Source organism: Mastacembelus armatus, chromosome 9 (genome assembly GCF_900324485.2).
Source record: "Mastacembelus armatus chromosome 9, fMasArm1.2, whole genome shotgun sequence".
NCBI lineage: Eukaryota > Metazoa > Chordata > Actinopteri > Synbranchiformes > Mastacembelidae > Mastacembelus > Mastacembelus armatus.
Genome location: NC_046641.1, coordinates 14,957,717 through 14,974,944, shown reverse-complemented (window position 1 = coordinate 14,974,944; position 17,228 = coordinate 14,957,717). Strand labels below are relative to the sequence as shown.

At 37.1% G+C, this 17,228-nt stretch overlaps 2 protein-coding genes across 2 annotated transcripts; one reads left to right on the top strand and one right to left on the bottom strand.

Moving 5' to 3' along the window:
• Positions 1–428: 428 nt before the first annotated feature.
• Positions 429–4,669, bottom strand: nmrk1 (nicotinamide riboside kinase 1). Its single transcript, XM_026321774.1, has 8 exons — positions 4,501–4,669; positions 3,677–3,767; positions 3,525–3,573; positions 2,371–2,539; positions 2,029–2,100; positions 1,692–1,798; positions 1,378–1,461; positions 429–1,177 (listed from the first exon to the last, which is right to left on the bottom strand). The coding sequence occupies exons 1-8, from the start codon at positions 4,527–4,529 to the stop codon at positions 1,167–1,169; spliced, it is 612 nt and encodes a 203-aa protein (XP_026177559.1). The 5' UTR covers positions 4,530–4,669; the 3' UTR covers positions 429–1,166.
• A 597-nt stretch (positions 4,670–5,266) lies between these two features.
• Positions 5,267–15,570, top strand: ostf1 (osteoclast stimulating factor 1). Its single transcript, XM_026322059.1, has 10 exons — positions 5,267–5,419; positions 9,167–9,213; positions 10,092–10,142; positions 10,347–10,410; positions 10,551–10,604; positions 10,759–10,866; positions 11,175–11,224; positions 12,849–12,927; positions 13,117–13,215; positions 14,467–15,570. The coding sequence occupies exons 1-10, from the start codon at positions 5,386–5,388 to the stop codon at positions 14,523–14,525; spliced, it is 645 nt and encodes a 214-aa protein (XP_026177844.1). The 5' UTR covers positions 5,267–5,385; the 3' UTR covers positions 14,526–15,570.
• The last annotated feature ends 1,658 nt before the right edge of the window (positions 15,571–17,228 follow it).

Here is a 17,228-nt window from a genome sequence, read left to right as displayed (position 1 = left end):
CTGATGCAACAAAACGAAGAACCTACTCAACAAAACCTTGCTCCTCCACATAATTGGTAGTAAAAAACTCCACATGATATAGCATTATTATCAGTTTAGGCCTCTGTTTTGTAAAATGAACCATTTACTTATAACATATTTTATATTTAAATGTTTTTTCAATCACATTACCACAAACTACTGACTTGTGACTATGTTATTGCTGTGTATTGCTGGTGTTTGTAATGTCATGGGTATCTGCATATAAAAGAATGCCATGTGTGGTCTAATGTGTGCATTTCACTTCATAGGAACTTGGAAAACAGGTGAACAATGACATTACCGAGCTTTTAGTTTAGCCCTTGTTCCCAAAAACATGCAACTAGATTAAACAGAATAATCATACAAATTAATTATAACAAAAACATTATTGACTTTCAGTCCTGATGTGTCTTTTCTTATTATTTATTCATAATCAGAATTTGATAAACCTTTGTGTTCTGTCATATAGTTCTGTAGAGAGTATTATGAAGTTAGCCACTTGAGTGTCTCCAGTGAATCAGATTCAGCCACAAGGAGGAGACAAATTGAGGTTAAAGAGTTACCACTTGTCTGCAGCTGTTCCAAACCAGCAGCTGTTTTAATGGATCCACACTGAGCAAAGTCAACCACAGAATGCAAAGATCTTTTTTTATATACAGTATATTTGTAATATTCAATTGTAAATGTAAAATTAAGATCTGATGAAAAAGTCTTAATTGACCCTAAACAATGAAACAGACTTTAGGTATTTGGTTACGTGAAGTTGCATTAATACAATAACTATATGTATATTTTTGTATAGATAAAAGAGTCCGTTTTTGAAAATCCTACATTGTAAGCATTACATCTGTTCAATGTATTCAACATTATCCTCTTACAGTAAATATCTTATATTTAAGTTTTTTTTAATTATAATACTGACATTAAGAGTCACTGGTGTAGTAGGTTCTCACCAGTTTCAAACTTCTGATGCTACAACATCTATTAATTCTCTACTGTTTTTCGGTTTTAGAAACTACACAGACATCAGCATATTCACACAAGACCAATGAAACACTTGGTTTGGTCCTTTCAGTCAGACAATGGCCCAAAAGAAGAATTTTCCAAATATCCATGGCAGCAGCACTCTCCATCTTCCAGCCATTTCAGTATTTTTCTGCAAACAAAATATTTTAAAATTCTAGTTATTAGGTCAGTATACATATTAAAAACATCATTTTTGAGTGCGCTGTGGTATATTTTCCCACAACGCAATGTGCTTTAGAAAGACATTTTGTTGTACTTTGAAGTTTATCTACCAGAGGGACCCAAAATAAGAAACTGTCTCAATCACATCCCAGCCTTACTGCATCTTACCTTTCAACCTTTCTATTTCCTGACAAACATCTCTGTGCACAGTAGCCAGCAGCTCCTCCTCTGGCTTCAGCCCATTCAGAAATACTGAAAAAAACAGATATTGAACATAAAAATAGCACTTACAGTATCCAATTATGTACCCCCTGGACATTAAAAATAGGTCAGAAATTGTTTCAGCATGTATCTTTTATCGTTGAGCTAAAGACCCTTATTGCATCCAAATCAACCAAATCACAATCAAAAGTGTCACCATAATTTTCATTCAAAAAAGGTATCCAGTTAAATATAGTGGTACGCTGTAGTGGTACACACACCAATTTCAGACAGCATGCTCTCCATCTCCTGACGGTTTTTTAGGTACATTGGCCAGACATGTCCATCGAAGTACCCAGGAGGATCAGGAGGCGAGTACACCCTCAAACTGTCAAAAAAGATGAAAACATAAAGAGGTAAACAGCTCTCATATTTCATGTAATGACACAAACAAAAAGAGATGAAAACATAAAGAGGTAAACAGCTCTTATATTTCATGTAATGACACAAACAAAAAGAGATGAAAACATAAAGAGGTAAACAGCTCTTATATTTCATGTAATGACACAAACACCATTCAGAGGTTAAACAGCAAAAAAAAGGAGGAAAATCTGACACCTTCGTCTCCTTTTGCAGACATCATAAGGTATCTCCAAGAAGTATCGTTTGTTGAATAGCTCATTCAGAGGCCTGGAAAGTTAAAACACAAAACTACCAGCTGAGAGATGTAGTATTACTACTTGGGACATCATATTACTAATATTTTGAAGTAAGTTGTCATATCATCAAATAAATCCTAGGGAAGAGTCAGTCTTTCTAAAAAACTGTCAATTAAAATAAAGTCTTAACCTGATCCTGACCTGAAAAACATAGTTATTATTTCTGAAATCTTAGGATTTTATATGCTGAAGTTGTAACTGAAGTAAACACAGTAACATCACTAAATCCTTCCTCATGTACCTGTGGTTGAAAATGAGGAAACCATCCACTATCAGCACGTACACCTCCATATCCTCTGTCACTGCTGTGTGTTCAGGGTTCAGGCCTTGCTGTCTCAGGAATGACTTGGCATCTCTTCGCCATGAATTCACCTCACTCAACATGGTGTCCATGTGGAGGGCATCGAGCACTTACACAGAATGCAATGTGTTTACAACACACGCAGGCATTTTCCAAGATGTTCACATGCACTTTGTCCATTGTTCACAAATTTGATTTTTCATCTTGTGAAGAAAAATTATAGAAGAGAATAATTTTGTGTGTTAAAATGACCATGCGGTCATGTTGTTGAGAAATGGCCATACACTAATGTTTATTAAAGATAACATGTTATTTCATAAGGTTCAAATAATCTTTTTTTTTTAATTTAATGGGTATGAGTAGCACTGTCAGCTCACAACAAGAAGGTTCCAGGTTCAAATCCCATTCAAAGCCGGGGCCTTTCTGTGTGAAGTTTGCATGTTCTCCCCATGTCTGTGTGGGTTTTCTCCGGGTTTTCTCCACAGTCCAAAGACATGAAGTTTTGGCTCTGGCTAATTGGCAACACTAAGTTACCTGTAAGTGCAAATGTGACTGTGAATGTTTGTCTGTCTCTATGTGTCAGCCCTGTGATTAGATCTGACATTTCATTTCCTCAACAACTTCATAAAATTTATACAAAACTGCCTAAGATCAGAATTTCCGTAATATATGGAATTTTATTTTCTTGCTACCTATTGTTGTCTTAGAGCAGGGATTAGATTAGAATGTCCACATTGCTCACACTTTTATTTCTTTTTTGGCCTAAAAGTAGTATACTTATAATATAATTAAAAGAGGCCTTTGCACATTTGTAGAACCTTCCCATTTTGAGGTTCCCGGAAAAAATATTTAACCTTAATCTCCCTCAATGGTAATTACAATCATGTATTCATCCAGGTGGAATCTGGATCATTTTCAAATGAATGGCTGGGATTCAGGTCCACCAAAAACATGTGTGTCTGAATCTAATAGTTAGTAAAGGTCATAGGGCAGAAGTGAATGAAGGATTTAAAACTCACTTATAATTGAGCATTTTAAATCATGTTGCAAAATTAAATAACTGATTAACAAAGAATCAAATAAGGGTTACTTACTGTCATATTGCTTAAAGCCGTTGCTGTCCACTGGTACCTCAGAATCATCCTTGAAGAAAAAAGCATCCACTATGATCACTCAAGCATTTCCACTGTGACAGCAAAAGTGTAAAAGCAGTGACATAATTTAAAAAAAAAAAAACAGCCTATACCTTAAAATATGTATCCTGTGCAATGATGAAGCTGTTGGGTATCTGCTGGTGTAGACCCTTGGAAAGAGTAGATTTCCCTCCATTGGTCATCCTAAAAGAAAAATAGTACATATCGTTTAGAACAGCCGCTATAAAGTTTAAAGATGCAACAGGTGTCAATTATTTTTCTCTCCAGCTTCAAAATAGTAGAATCTACTTCCTGTAAAAGATAACTATGTGCTTTAAGCTCTTTAAATGGAAACGTAAAACCAACTAAACATACGGCTTTTTTGAAATCTGGTGGGTTAACTTTACACCTTGCTGCTGTGGTGGTGAAGTGCATTCATGTATGCCTAGTTTGTTTAATTAATCCTTTCTTTTCACAATACTTGCCAGCAGCTCTGTCCAGTGATTTAATGTCAGAAAGAAAAACAGGACAGTTGTCAGTGTGACTCCACAGAGTGACCCACTCTTATCAGACATCAGTGACATTAGCCCCACATGGTTGTCTCCTGCTGTATTGATCTGATGGTGTCCCTGCTGCCAACATTCATTTGCAATTTAAGTTTATTTGTGCACCTCTCAAGACAGACCCTGTGGTCTTGTCTCACTTACATCATTAAGCACTAAGATTTCAGAAATCTGAAAACAGCCTGTCTGGTTAAATAATGAACAGTAATTCTAAAAGTAGTGAGTTGCTTATTATTCTTAAGATCCCCTGAGTTGTGAACCACTTTTGCATAAACAATGCAGTCCAACAGGTTATCTGAAGGCAGAATAGCACAAGGACAGCAATAAAAGTTGGTCAATGTAGCCACATATTGTTTACAAAGGTCCCAACTCACCCGCCTATTCCTACAACAAGAGTCCTCATTTTGTCTTGTCGTGTTGTTCACTGCAGTTTCTAATATAACAATAAATAAACTAAAAGTCTAGTCCTGTTGGCAAATTATCTAAGACTCTATATAGAATCTTTGACTGACTATAGCTGACTGTTATCGGCTGCTGCTACAAAAGCTCTTTTCCGCAGTTGCACGCTCGTAATTCGCCGATGAAGTTTCTACGTCACTCACGACCTGCCCATTAAGAAAAAAGTACACTACTAAAGACTACTAGTATACTCTAAAACGCGGGCCTCCTAATACATGCATGTGTGTTTAAACTGGAGATCTATCCGCAATTAAAACACAATCAAAACACAACCGATTCCCAGCAGTTTGGTTTGTTGCAACTGTCAATAATATATTTATAGCAGAGGAAACTTAGTTCCATAATAAATGTGGACCTTTACTTCACAAAACGTCATTTTTGTAGCTTGTAACACTAATATTTCCAAAATGTTCAAGATTAAGTCACGCTTGGTAATTATTGAAAAATGTATTTGTTCTTAGTGCACTGTCGAGTTTTATATATAATTTTGGAAAGATTTATATGAGCAATAGAACTGGAATAAACGATAAATCTGCAGCAATTATAGAACTGAATAGAATAGAATAGAATTGAGCACAATAGAACTGAATAGAACCGAACAGAATAGAACTGACAGAATAGTACTGAACAGTAGAAAAGAAACAGACGCTCGTGTTTAGCGCATGCGCAGGCCGACCTTTCCGCCGCCTAACCCAACTTCCTCATTGGTAGTGAGAGCAAAGTGCTGCACAGTTTAGCGACGTTTCTGTCCCAAACAACACACAGCGTGTTTTGTTTTCATTTATCTTCGAGTCCCGAAAATGTCGAAGCCTCCTCCCAAGCCGGCCAAGCCAGGTAAGACTGACACGACCAGGTTTTGTAGTTAAAACTTTAGCTCTGTGTTTTTCCGTGGACAGCACACATTGTTGTCGGCGTCAGCTTTATGGGCGGCCGCTGAGTGAAAGACGGCTGATTTTTATCGTTTGTCTGGGAAACTTTCATCACCCAGCGGAGAGAACGGTCATAAAGTTTAATTAGGAACATTAGCAGTGTTACTGGCCGGACAAAGACACAGTGGAGCTGATTTACTTGTGATCTTTCTCTGCTGGTTGACAGGGGACCCAGATCTCAGCACCAGGCCTCTGTCACTTCCCTGTTCCTGCAGGGTACTGTAATTCATTCAGGCTTACAGGGCTTTAGGTCGCAGGTTATGATCTGATTGTTGATATGCGTGGTCAGTGACATCAGTGTTAACTTCCTGTACACTCCTGTACTCTGTGCAGCTGTTTGGGGATTAGATAATATGATGACTATGTTTTTTTGTTTTATTTTTCCTACTTACACAAAAATCTTTCCAAGCAAAGACAAATGCATCCCAGCAGTGGGCTAATACAATGAAAACATTCTGGCTGCAACTAACAATTATTTCCATTGGTGACTAATAAGCAGATCATTGTTTGATCACCAAGATAAGTTGCCCTACATATATATTGCTGAGCTGAAGGGGACCTCTTCAAATATCTCATCTTGTTTGACCCAAAATCAAAACCCACAAATACTCAGTTTAAAGTGAATTATCATGCAGTGTCATCATAACTGAAGTACTTCACCTCCAAAATGATAATTTTAAAAAATGGTTATGAGGAGAAACATGTGTTCGAGAAATAAAGCATTACAATAAAGGAAGTAAATAAACTGAAGTCATTTAACTGAACTTCATGTGGTTGTAGTGCTACTATGTTTTATTGCCTTCAGCTGAGAAGTGTTTCGAATATTGATGGAGACCATTTCTGCATAAACTGTACATGATGACCCTCATGGAGAGAGGATTATTGCAGAACTGTTGTGTTAGACTACACAGATTTTAGTCAGGCGTACCTAATAAGCTGGCAGCTGAGTGTATACTTTCAGGACATATTTTTTTTAGTATCTGAGGCAGCCACAGATAAGGTGTGAAGGAAGATTCACAAGAAACCAATAAACCATCTTCACTATGAAGTCCCTGCGATGTCAGAGCATAAACATGGGCATTTCAGGAGACATCTGTAAGTGATGTTTTGCCTGCTGAATGTGCACTTTGAAAACAGCACAAAACTCAAATGATGGTCCTGCATAGTGTTCTTGGTTATTCATGAGTTATCTGCTTGACACCTCACCTGGTTGTGATGGCAGGTGAGATCGTTGACCTTCTCATCGGCCTACGCAGATTCAGTTGGAGCGCTTTCAGTCACAGTGGGTTGTCAGTGCTTCATGTAGACCCAGCTGATGTGGCTTGGCATATGCAGTAATTCATGAAGAGAAATATAATTGTGAAAGTGAAAGGCATATTTTCAAAAGAATCATCCCAGAATAAGATATAGGGGCTACATATGTAGTTACATATGTTTATGCTGTATGTGGTAATGAAGGGTTTGAAGGCCATATCTGATAAATAAATGAGAATGATAAATGAGACAGTCAACATCAGGGGGCACTTCTTTAAATCAAAGCCCCTACTGTAGATCTCCATGTTGGATGGTTTTCATCCCACTAAAGTGATTTTTGGAGAGAAAAGCAAAAAATAGAATTTCTCTACAAAGATCAAATTTAGAGCAGCAGCAATAAGTTAATTAATTGATTAATAATGATAAATCCTGCATATCCTTAGATGGTCAGACAAAACAAGATATTTGAAGATGTCACATTCAACTCTGCGAAGTTGTGATTATCATCTTTTTTTTTTAAATAGCAAAAATAGTTACGGTAATTCGTTAATAATAATTGGCAGATATTAAAAATAATAGATAAAAGAGATCTTTTTTGCATTTTCATGTGCTCCAATCACCTTTTCTTGGTATGGCCACACATAATGTTAGCAATGTACTATTGATACTTCATGGGAGGAATCAGGTTTTGTGATTAGGTTTTTGTGTTATCCAGAATTTTATAAGGCAACATTAAAGACCCATATGCGTGTGTGTTTTCTGTTTTTAAAACATTATAGTTAATATTTTAGACTACAGCTACTGGAATAAAATAACACAGTTGGAATTTATCAGATATCCCAAACTAAATAAAAAATGCTGACATTATTTTGCTTGGGGTTCAGTTTTTCTTCTCTTTTTTGCTTTTTTGCTTAAAGAAATCCTTGCATGTGCCTGAGGCTCCATTATGCAAGGAGATTCTGGACTCGTCAGCACAGGCATTCATGTGTTTTAAGCAGCATGACCAGGCCTGCAGAGTAGACATGCCTGCTGTAGTGAACAGAGCTGGGCTTGTGCCGAAGCTCAGCCGCTCTCATTCTGACACACTGAGGCAGTGTGTTCGTTAAACTGAAAACCCTGAGTAACAGCAGAGGGGAATCAAAACCGTCCAACGTTTAAGCCTGGTAGCTAAAGCAGTCAGCATACAGTGAAGACACTTACCCTCTGTTATATGTCTGGGATAAAATATTACTGCAAATGCATCTAAGTCTTAAAATAAACCCTTTGTGATTCATCAGCATCTTTATTACACTTCGTTTAAATTCTGGCTTTTGGGAATTATGAATCTTGCAACGTTTTCTTCTGTTTTTGATTAACAAGAGGAACAAAGATAAATGTTATGTAAGAAGAAATAATGTCTCATATGTAGCACTGGTAAAACTGGTAAAACTCTTTTTTTTCGTACAACACATGGCGAAAGTTACAACGTGCCGCACAGCTGGCAGAACTGAAATAAAAACAACAAGCAAGAGAGTAATTTCTGCAAGCAAGAGAGTAATTTCTGCAAAACCTCAACTTGCTTAAAACATTCCTTGATGAACTAAAAATATCAGAAACCATAAAAAATCACAGAGTAAAAAGCTTGTTCATACTGTAATGTTAAAATTTCCTTCAGTTAAACCTAATTTGAAGCGTACAGGCATAGCCAATGAGGGTATGTAAATCAAGATGATTCTTTGAAAGGGATGTCAGTGGAGTGATGCGGTGTGTCATGTTTATTTGCAAATCAGAAAAATTTCATTGCTTCTGCATTAGTGCTAAATGAGATTTGGTATGGTCATAGTTGTTACTTTCCAAATAACAAGCTCATTATTACCTGTATTAAACTTTTTAGGTAATAAGTAGCTAGTAGGAATATTCACTGTCATTTAAGATCTTTGGTAGGTATTTATCATCTACTTCAGCTGTGAGCTACGATGACTACTCTGGTAGCATTCCAGCAGCAGAGCTACCACCACTGGGAATTACCACATGGCCCGAGGGCTGTTACCTCAGGGCCACACACATTAACTCTGTGTTTATGTCCCTGTACTGCACATAAAAATAAAAAGCTGTTAGATGCTATTTGGTGTTGGTAGAGTGAGGTGATTAGTAATGTCATACTTTGCTTCTTTTTTGTGCTCTTAAAAAGAGGAGTAAACCACATTCATACTACAGTGTGTGCACTTTGTGAGCACATTGGGCTCATTGTGAACATCATTTAAATATTCTGCAGGGCTGCGAAGTGGCTTTGATGTCACCGTGTCCATGTACATTCACTGTGCTGTGTTCACTGCACTACATACAGGAATGCGGTTAACTTACCACAAACAGTCTAAGAATATTTCATCTAACGTATAATCTGTTTGCTCTTTGCTAGGCCAAGTCAAGGTTTTCAGAGCATTGTTCACCTTTGACCCCAGAACGGTAAGAACATTTTGTTTATGAATTAATTTGGCATCATCTTGCATGGATTTCAGTACATGAAGCTGTAGTCAACTGTAGAGTTCCCATATTGTGTAGATTTCTGTCTACAAAACAATTGCTGCTGTGAATCTACAAGATCTTGCACAGTCTCAGACACAGTCTCAACTGATGTAGAATAATACTGTACATGCCACCACTACAGGAGAAATTACTAAAATACCTCAGTGGACAATAGTTGGAGGCCAGTCATTCTTTTTATCATTATTATTGAAGTATTACATTTAATCGTTTTCATGTTTAGCTCTAGGGTTAAAGTAGCTATTGGAGAAACTTTAAAACAAGAATTGCAATAAAGTCTCAAGATGTTCCTCCACTGAATAAAGGCTGGAGGTGGCCTTCAAAGTACCAATAGTAATAGTACTTTGAAGATTATTATCAATAGCTTAGTCTGTTAATGAAGAATGTTTTCTTTGCTCAGAGCCCAAGGTGATGTCTTCAAATTGCTTGTTTTGTCTAATCACTTATTTAACAGCATCAAGTAAGAAGAAGCAGATCCAACATTTGAGAAGCTGGAATCAGTGAATGACTGAAATCATTATAAAATTTTTGATTGCTTAATGAAGTAATCATTTAAATCGTTGAAGTTGAAATAAAAATAAATATTCCTCAATCATTAACCCTCATTGTCCACAGACTAAAGTGCATTAAAATGTAGCTTTAAAATGTTCTTTCCATTGGTGGTGAACAGCAGAGAAAAAAGGGGAAGAGCAGAGGTGAAATGTAACACAGAAGTCAGTCTTGAGGTCAAAATACTGTGAATGCATTATACTTTCTGAGACACTGACAGATCAGTAAAATTTACTTCCATTTTTTTCCAGCCAGATGAGCTGTACTTTGAAGAAGGAGACATCTTGTACATTTCAGACACAGTATGTAAAACCTCACACATAAACCTGCCGTCTTTCTCTTAAGTCATGTCCAGTTCAGTTTGAATCTAAATTTTCTCAGTGTTGCATTTTATTTCTTCCTTTGGCGGAGTTTTTTTTCTATTTTTCATTTGTTCCCCTTCTGTCATTGTTTATAAATTGGAAAAAAAAACAACCCAAAGATTTCTTCATTGCTATTATGCACAGAGTGACACTAATTGGTGGAAAGGGACCTGCAGAGGAAGGACGGGGCTAATTCCAAGTAACTATGGTGAGTAGGTAACACAGAAGGGGCAACTTTGAACCTCATTATATGCATATGGTGACCAAAATCTTACTGCAGATCTTGTAATTCTCCTGAATCTTAGGCAATTCACTATTGTCTTACATTTCTCCCCACCCCCCAACCAGTGGCTGAACAGGCAGAGTCTATTGACAATCCAATGCATGAAGCAGCCAAACGAGGTAAAACACTTAACATATTTGAACGCTTCCTTGTATTTTTATTAATTTATTTTACTTTTGTGACATTTGTTCTTACAGAAGTACCTTTATGTGGTTTGTGTAATTTGGGAATTATGTGCTTTGTTTCGCTTTGCACACTTGTGCATGTAAACAGGCAATTTGAGCTGGCTAAGGGAATGTGTAGAGAACAGGGTTGGAATCAATGGGCTGGATAAAGCGGGAAACACTGCTCTCTACTGGGGATGCCACGGAGGACATAAAGGTACATAAGACTAATTTGTTTTTGTTTTTTTTTGGTAGTGGAAGAAATAGTGGTCTGTCTTCTAACAAATGCCGATATGCAGTTGTACCTAAGCAGCATCTGCCTCAAAGCTGTATTTGTGTAATCTGTAATTGTGACAAAAACTGATTGGTTTTATGTGAGAAGTGTATTACAAAAAAAGATGAAGTTGTCTTGTGAAAGTGTTGCAGTTCTTCTCTGCCTTTTCATTGTTCCTGAATGTTATGTGATACTTTAAAAAATCTTCTCAATCTGTTGCTCAAACTTCTCTTTTTTTTTTCCTGCATCAGATGTGGTGGAGCTGTTGCTAAGCCAGCCAAATGTGGAGCTCAACCAGCAGGTAAGATATGTTAGAAACATATTCAGACACAGCAGTAATCTCGCTAACACACATTTCACCTTGCAAGACCTGCAGCACGATGGTGTGGTGAAAATGGAAAACCTCTAGAGCTCAGGATCAGAGCACAGTGATAGCAAACCATTCAGAATTTCTGACTAAATGAGTCACTAGTGGCTGCATTTACACTGACCTTGAGCTGACCTGATGAATAGACGCACACACAGATTTTCACCTGCAGGGGTAGATATCTACCCTATGTTATTGATTTATTTAGACTGGGTGAATATTAACTAGCAAAAGCAAGTCATGACATCAAGACACAAAAAATAAGCAGACTAGTCAAAATTTTGTGTTTCTACCTGAAGCAGGTACAAAGAAATAAAAACATCAAATGAATGTTTATTCCCTTAGTAGAGTTTGAGAGACTTGGAGAACCTATGCCAAAATGATAGTGATGATGGGACAAAGACACTTTATGTTGGTTTTTCCTTTACTTTGTCACCCACCTGCAGTTCAGGCATCTTGACTCCTAGATTGGTGAAGCATTTACAGTTGGGTTCATACATACTGGGACAAGTTATTTGCCATTTGGCCTCTACACCACCACATTGAATTTAAAACACTTGAAATGTGTGGCTTTATCTATTTAGGAATTATACAACTTACCATAATTAAAAATAAAGGATTTAATACATGGTTGAAAATCCTTTGTAGCCAATGACTGCCTGACATCTGGAACCAATGGAAATTACCAAATGCTGAGTTTCCTCCTTTGAGATAATTTGCTAGGACTTCTGCTGTTGCTTATTTCTGGTTTCAGTTTTGTCTACAGTAAGTTAAATGCATGCTCTGTCAGGCTGAGATAAGGTGACTGACTTGGCCAGTGTAGAATATCCCATTTCATGCCACACCTTTGTCAATCCCTTTGAATTAAAGCTGAAAGTCTTCACTTTGGTCACACATTGTTTCAATTCAAAATCACTGTGCTGGTGTACAGGGGCCAATTGGCACAAAGCTTATCACTGTCCCAGCATATACAAACCTAACTGTAAATCTTTAGTCAGGTCAGATGATAATGCCACTGACAGACAGAAGAGGAGTTCCTCTGTTTAAGGAGACTATTGATACCATGTTATAGACAGTTTGTCATGCTGCACTTGGTGTAGAAGCATGAGCAGGGAGTACCAAGGAAACAAACTGGAGCCAGATCTCATATTTAACTAGGGAATTAGAAGTGCACAGAGACCAGATGATGATGTACAGTGGGTACGGAAAGTATTCAGACCCCTCTAAATTTTTCACTCTTTGTGTCATTGCAGCCATTTGCCAAAATCAAAAAAGTTCATTTTATTTCTCATTAATGTACACTCAGCACCCCATCTTGACAGAAAAAAACAGAAATGTAGAAATTTTTGCAAATTTATTAAAAAAGAAAAACTGAAATATCACACACGCGCGTGCGCGCGCGCACACACACACACACGCGCGTGTGTGCGTGTGTGCCCCTGTGACAATGTGAAACAAACTAACTCTGGTTTAGGTCCCAGCTTGCTGTTATAATCACACAGATTAGGTAAATGTCAGTGTTAATCCTTGTTAGTGAGGGTAATGTTTTGTGTTTCAGAATAAACTAGGAGACACAGCAATACATGCTGCTGCCTGGAAGGGTTATTCTGACATCGTGGAAATGTTGCTGAACAAGGGTGAGTATCTGGCCACGTGTTATGTTTGGTTTTATAAATTGATTTGGATGGAAATTAAAACAGGTCAGAATATGAGACTGCATTGTCATATTGAGGAAACATTAACTGGCTACTGTCATCATTTTGTTTATTTTTGTGCCTGTTTTTGCGTAGTTTCTAGTTTTTTTTAGTTGAGTGTGTTTGTTTCAGATGCGAGGACAGACATCAGGAACAATGAGAACAAGCTGGCTCTGGAAATGGCCACCAACGCTCAGTGTGCTTCACTTCTCAAAAGAAAGCAGGGAAGCAGTAAGTACAGCTGCCACTATGTGGCAGGCTTGCACCACTCACACGCAGCAGCACTGGGAGAGGCTGCACACACACACACACACACAGGGAAGAAAAAAATCAATTTTTTTTTATTGAGCACTCAGCTGGAGTTGACTGTGGATGGAAGCAACTGTCCAGCTGAAGGATTAAATAAGATTAAAACCAAATTGAGTTCCAAACAAATGAGGTATTTTTTAAAAACATTTGAAAATGGTTAGCAAATGCAATCCTAGTGCAGTTAAATGTTATACATTACATTTCTGCCCTATGAGGGGATCATTAGTCAAGCCATTACATGAAATACTTACTTTTTTTCGTTAGTCTGAATTTATGGTATAAAATCTATTAAAATGAGTAATTATTTATTTCCACACTGTGACAGTATTTTCCATGTCCTGTTCCTGTGTGTTGTGTAAATGGCATGAAGTAGATATAATAGACATGGTCAGGTAGGATGTTTTTAGGGGTTAGGCCCTTGGCAAACAGGTTCGACACAGATTCTTGTTAGAAAAGTTGTATGAGGGATAAGAGATGTGGAGGCTTTTAAACTCAAGTACCATTAGTATAGACTGCTTTTCTGTGTTGGATGTATGTGCGTGCATACTCCCAGCTCTTAGGTTTTTATTTGGCTCAGTTAGTCATTAGCTGTGAGGTGATAACTGAAGTAGGCACTAGTACTGTCCCCTTCTCTCTGTTTGTAATAAAGTGAAATGGGTAAAAAATAAGTAATTATATTGCCATTTATGTTGTTCTGCATGATTGACACTGAAAGTGCTGGTTAAGATGTTTACCAGTGTAACGATGATTTTGAAAGCTTGTTCAGTGATCAGGACACATGGTCCATGTTTGCATGTGGTTTACATAAAGATAGTTTGCCTTTATCTGCACTGATATTAGGCTTATGCTTAGTTAAATTCAACGGATATCTTTTGTATCCAGTTACTTTATATTATAATGTAGGTATTGACTAGAAACAAAGGTTTGCATTGTGTCTACTTTGAGGATATTTAGACTATTAGGGAAATCGATGCTACTCATGTTAAATCAAGAAAGAGTGACAGAAACTGTACTGTTTGGTTGAGTGATGTTTATTTTATTTTAGATAAGTGCTGTATTATTACTGTAACAGGTTAAATAGCAGACTTGTGTATTATTGTAAACGTTTCCAAGATAAAAATAGGCTCTAAAATACAGCAGTATACCTGTCATTACCTGTTTCTCTTGTAACAGGTGTCACCCGCACACATAGCAATGCTGAAGAGTATTTGGATGATGAGGACTCAGACTGAGCCAGCTCTGTTGAAACATCTTCATTATCTTCCTTTGGGTTTGTGGGTGTTGTGGAACCTTTTGGAGTTTTATTACAGACCTAAAATGGATTTGCTGCTGTTTCCAAAGGTAACTCCATTTTAGTTCTATTATTTAGTACAATCACCTCATTCACAAACCTTGTGCATCACATGAGTGTGAATTTCAAAGCATTGTATTAATGCATTTTATAGTTCACCTGCTTTACCAAGTACATTTCCACATGCAAGGAATTTGTCTTGGAGCATTGCACACTGTGGGCTGAATGGCATAGTGGAAAAGGGACCTAAATCTTAAGAAACACATTACAGATGTACAAATATGTTTAACCCATTTAAACTTAAAATTAAAGCACATGTGCAGATTAAAAGATTTATATGTCTTGAGATTTTAACTTTATCTACATTACTCCTTCAAAATCCCCCAAAGGAATTGGAAACATTCTGTGGCAGCTTGGAGCTGTGTCACACCTAGACACAGATTGGGTTCATGTATCTCATTGAGGCAGTGTAACATGTATTTAACTGTTATTCCCTGCTGGATGACATGTGCTGGAGGGTCCCAGTGAGATATTTTCTGTTTTTATCTGAAATTGGGATCAGTAATGTTCATAAATTGGAAAAAAAATCTGTAAATTGACTTGTATGGCAGTAATCCTCCTCCCCCTCCTTCATAATGTCATGGATCTCACCTGTTACTCTGTGCTGTGTGTATTTTGGTCTGTTAATAACATTTCCACTGCCATTAAGGATCAGTGTAACCAAAAAAAAAAAAAAAAAGCTCATGGAAAAGATTTCACATTACTCTTTAATCTTTCAAGCTTTTGATGGTTTGAATTCCATCCTGGGAGCAAATGTTTGCTGCTTTTCAACAGATTCTATAAAAAAGTGCCTTAAATACATGAGTAAGCATGTTTTTGGTTGTGTATCAATGTGAACATTATGTTTGTCTGAGATTATGAAAAAAGATGATTTTGTTCTATCAGCTCTGTCATTAACCTGCAATAAAGGATTAAGTTAAAATGTTGCACTGAATAGACATTTTTTGAAAGCAAAAAATAAATAACGTACATATGGCATAGAGGGAAATCAGAAATTATCAATAGGATCTTAAATCTTACATTTAGAGATTTAAATTTACATTTACAGTCCAAATTGCAAAAGGTCATACTAGAGTGTAAGCTAAATTCCTTTCACTACTAATTGTGCAGTAATATCCATTCTTTAAAAACAGTAATATGATTGTGAACTCCTAACAGGCATTAATAAAATTCCTCAAAAAACAAAAACTGTAAAACAAAACATGTGTTCAGAAGTCAAAGAATTCCTTTATTAAGTCAGAAAAGGCAAAAATAGATGTGTAGACAGAAAATACAGTGAGTCTTTACATAACCGCCAGAAACCACAGTAAAATGAAATACATTGGTAAAGCAGAAAAAGTCTCCATGCTTTGTAATCATTTCTCCCTGATTTACCAATGTAAAGAGGAATGGTTACTTAAAATAAATTCCCTCCCCTGCAAATCTTAATTTATGTAAGACCTCAAGAGCTCAGTATTCCTGAAACTCTATGTAATAACTCACCTGACTGTATTTTACAGCAGGGGGAACAGAAGCAATGGGTATTTGTCAAGAGTAATGCTGGTTAAACCTCAGTCATGGCTACAAAATCAAATATACAGGAAAAAGAGAACTTACCTTTGGCCTCCCCATGATCTTCAGATGATCCTGCTGAACATGTGCCTTGAGGCATGCTCCCAATTTTTCTGGGAGAGGCTGCCTTACAATAACAGCACTGAGAGAAAACCTGGGAGCCTGACTAAAATGTGCATTTTAAGTTAAAATGTCATGGGTTTCTTATGAAAAAGCATATTCAGATCATAAATGAGATACTGAATCACATAATCCACACACAAAAAATATTTAAGTATTTCACAGTAAAGTTTAGTACTTTAGGTCAGGGACTGGTAACAGCTGTTTTTTCAGGGGTTTGGGTAATTTTACTGACATTAAAAGCATTTTTAGAAATACAGCGAATCCCCGAGTAAATCGAGAAATTCGATTACAAAAAACATGATCAAACAAATTCTTTGCCTCGAGTATTCATTTGATTATTATGACTTCTGTTATCGGACCTACTCCGAGCAGGGATCGTTGTTCCACACGGACCATAATCACTGTCGCACAACGCATTTCGGTATCAAAAGTTGGTGCTATAGCAGAGAGCGAAACCGTCCGTAAAAGGCAGAAAATGTCCAAAGTTTGGGATCATTTCAAACTTAAAAAAAAGATGACAACACGGTGCAAAGCGTGTATTGTAAAGTAGAACTGGCGAACCACAACAGCAGTTCGTCAATGCTCCAACATCTGAACACAAAGTATCCGGTTGTGAACCAGACCGACTCACCCAGTGGATACGTCACAAGGTAACGTCATTTTAAAGTAAGCTATTGTTTCTGTCATGAATTACACAATAGTATCATTATTTACAAATATAAAAGTCTGTTTTATCCGAATACTCAAGTAATCGCTGAATGACTGAACACACCTGATCCAGGTAATCAGCAGTGGGTAGGGCAGGGTTAGTTAGAGAACCAGCAGGAGAATGGACCTCGAGGACTGGGGTTCGAGACCCACGTACATTTCACAAGTCAACAACTTTAAGAGAAGACTGAACTTAAGTCCT

What these genes read in the sequence shown, in the direction of transcription:
- ostf1 (XM_026322059.1), top strand. Translation starts at nt 5,386, where the DNA reads ATGTCGAAGCCTCCTCCCAAGCCGGCCAAGCCAG. An exon ending in TCCCAAGCCGGCCAAGCCAG is followed by an intron (nt 5,420 to 9,166) that starts GTAAGACTGACA and finishes GCTCTTTGCTAG; the next exon opens with GCCAAGTCAAGGTTTTCAGA. An exon ending in GCTAATTCCAAGTAACTATG is followed by an intron (nt 10,411 to 10,550) that starts GTGAGTAGGTAA and finishes CCCCCCAACCAG; the next exon opens with TGGCTGAACAGGCAGAGTCT.
- nmrk1 (XM_026321774.1), bottom strand. Translation starts at nt 4,529, where the DNA reads ATGAGGACTCTTGTTGTAGGAATAGGCGG. An exon ending in CTTGTTGTAGGAATAGGCGG is followed by an intron (nt 3,768 to 4,500) that starts GTGAGTTGGGAC and finishes TTTTTCTTTTAG; the next exon opens with GATGACCAATGGAGGGAAAT. An exon ending in CACAGGATACATATTTTAAG is followed by an intron (nt 3,574 to 3,676) that starts GTATAGGCTGTT and finishes TTTTTCTTCAAG; the next exon opens with GATGATTCTGAGGTACCAGT.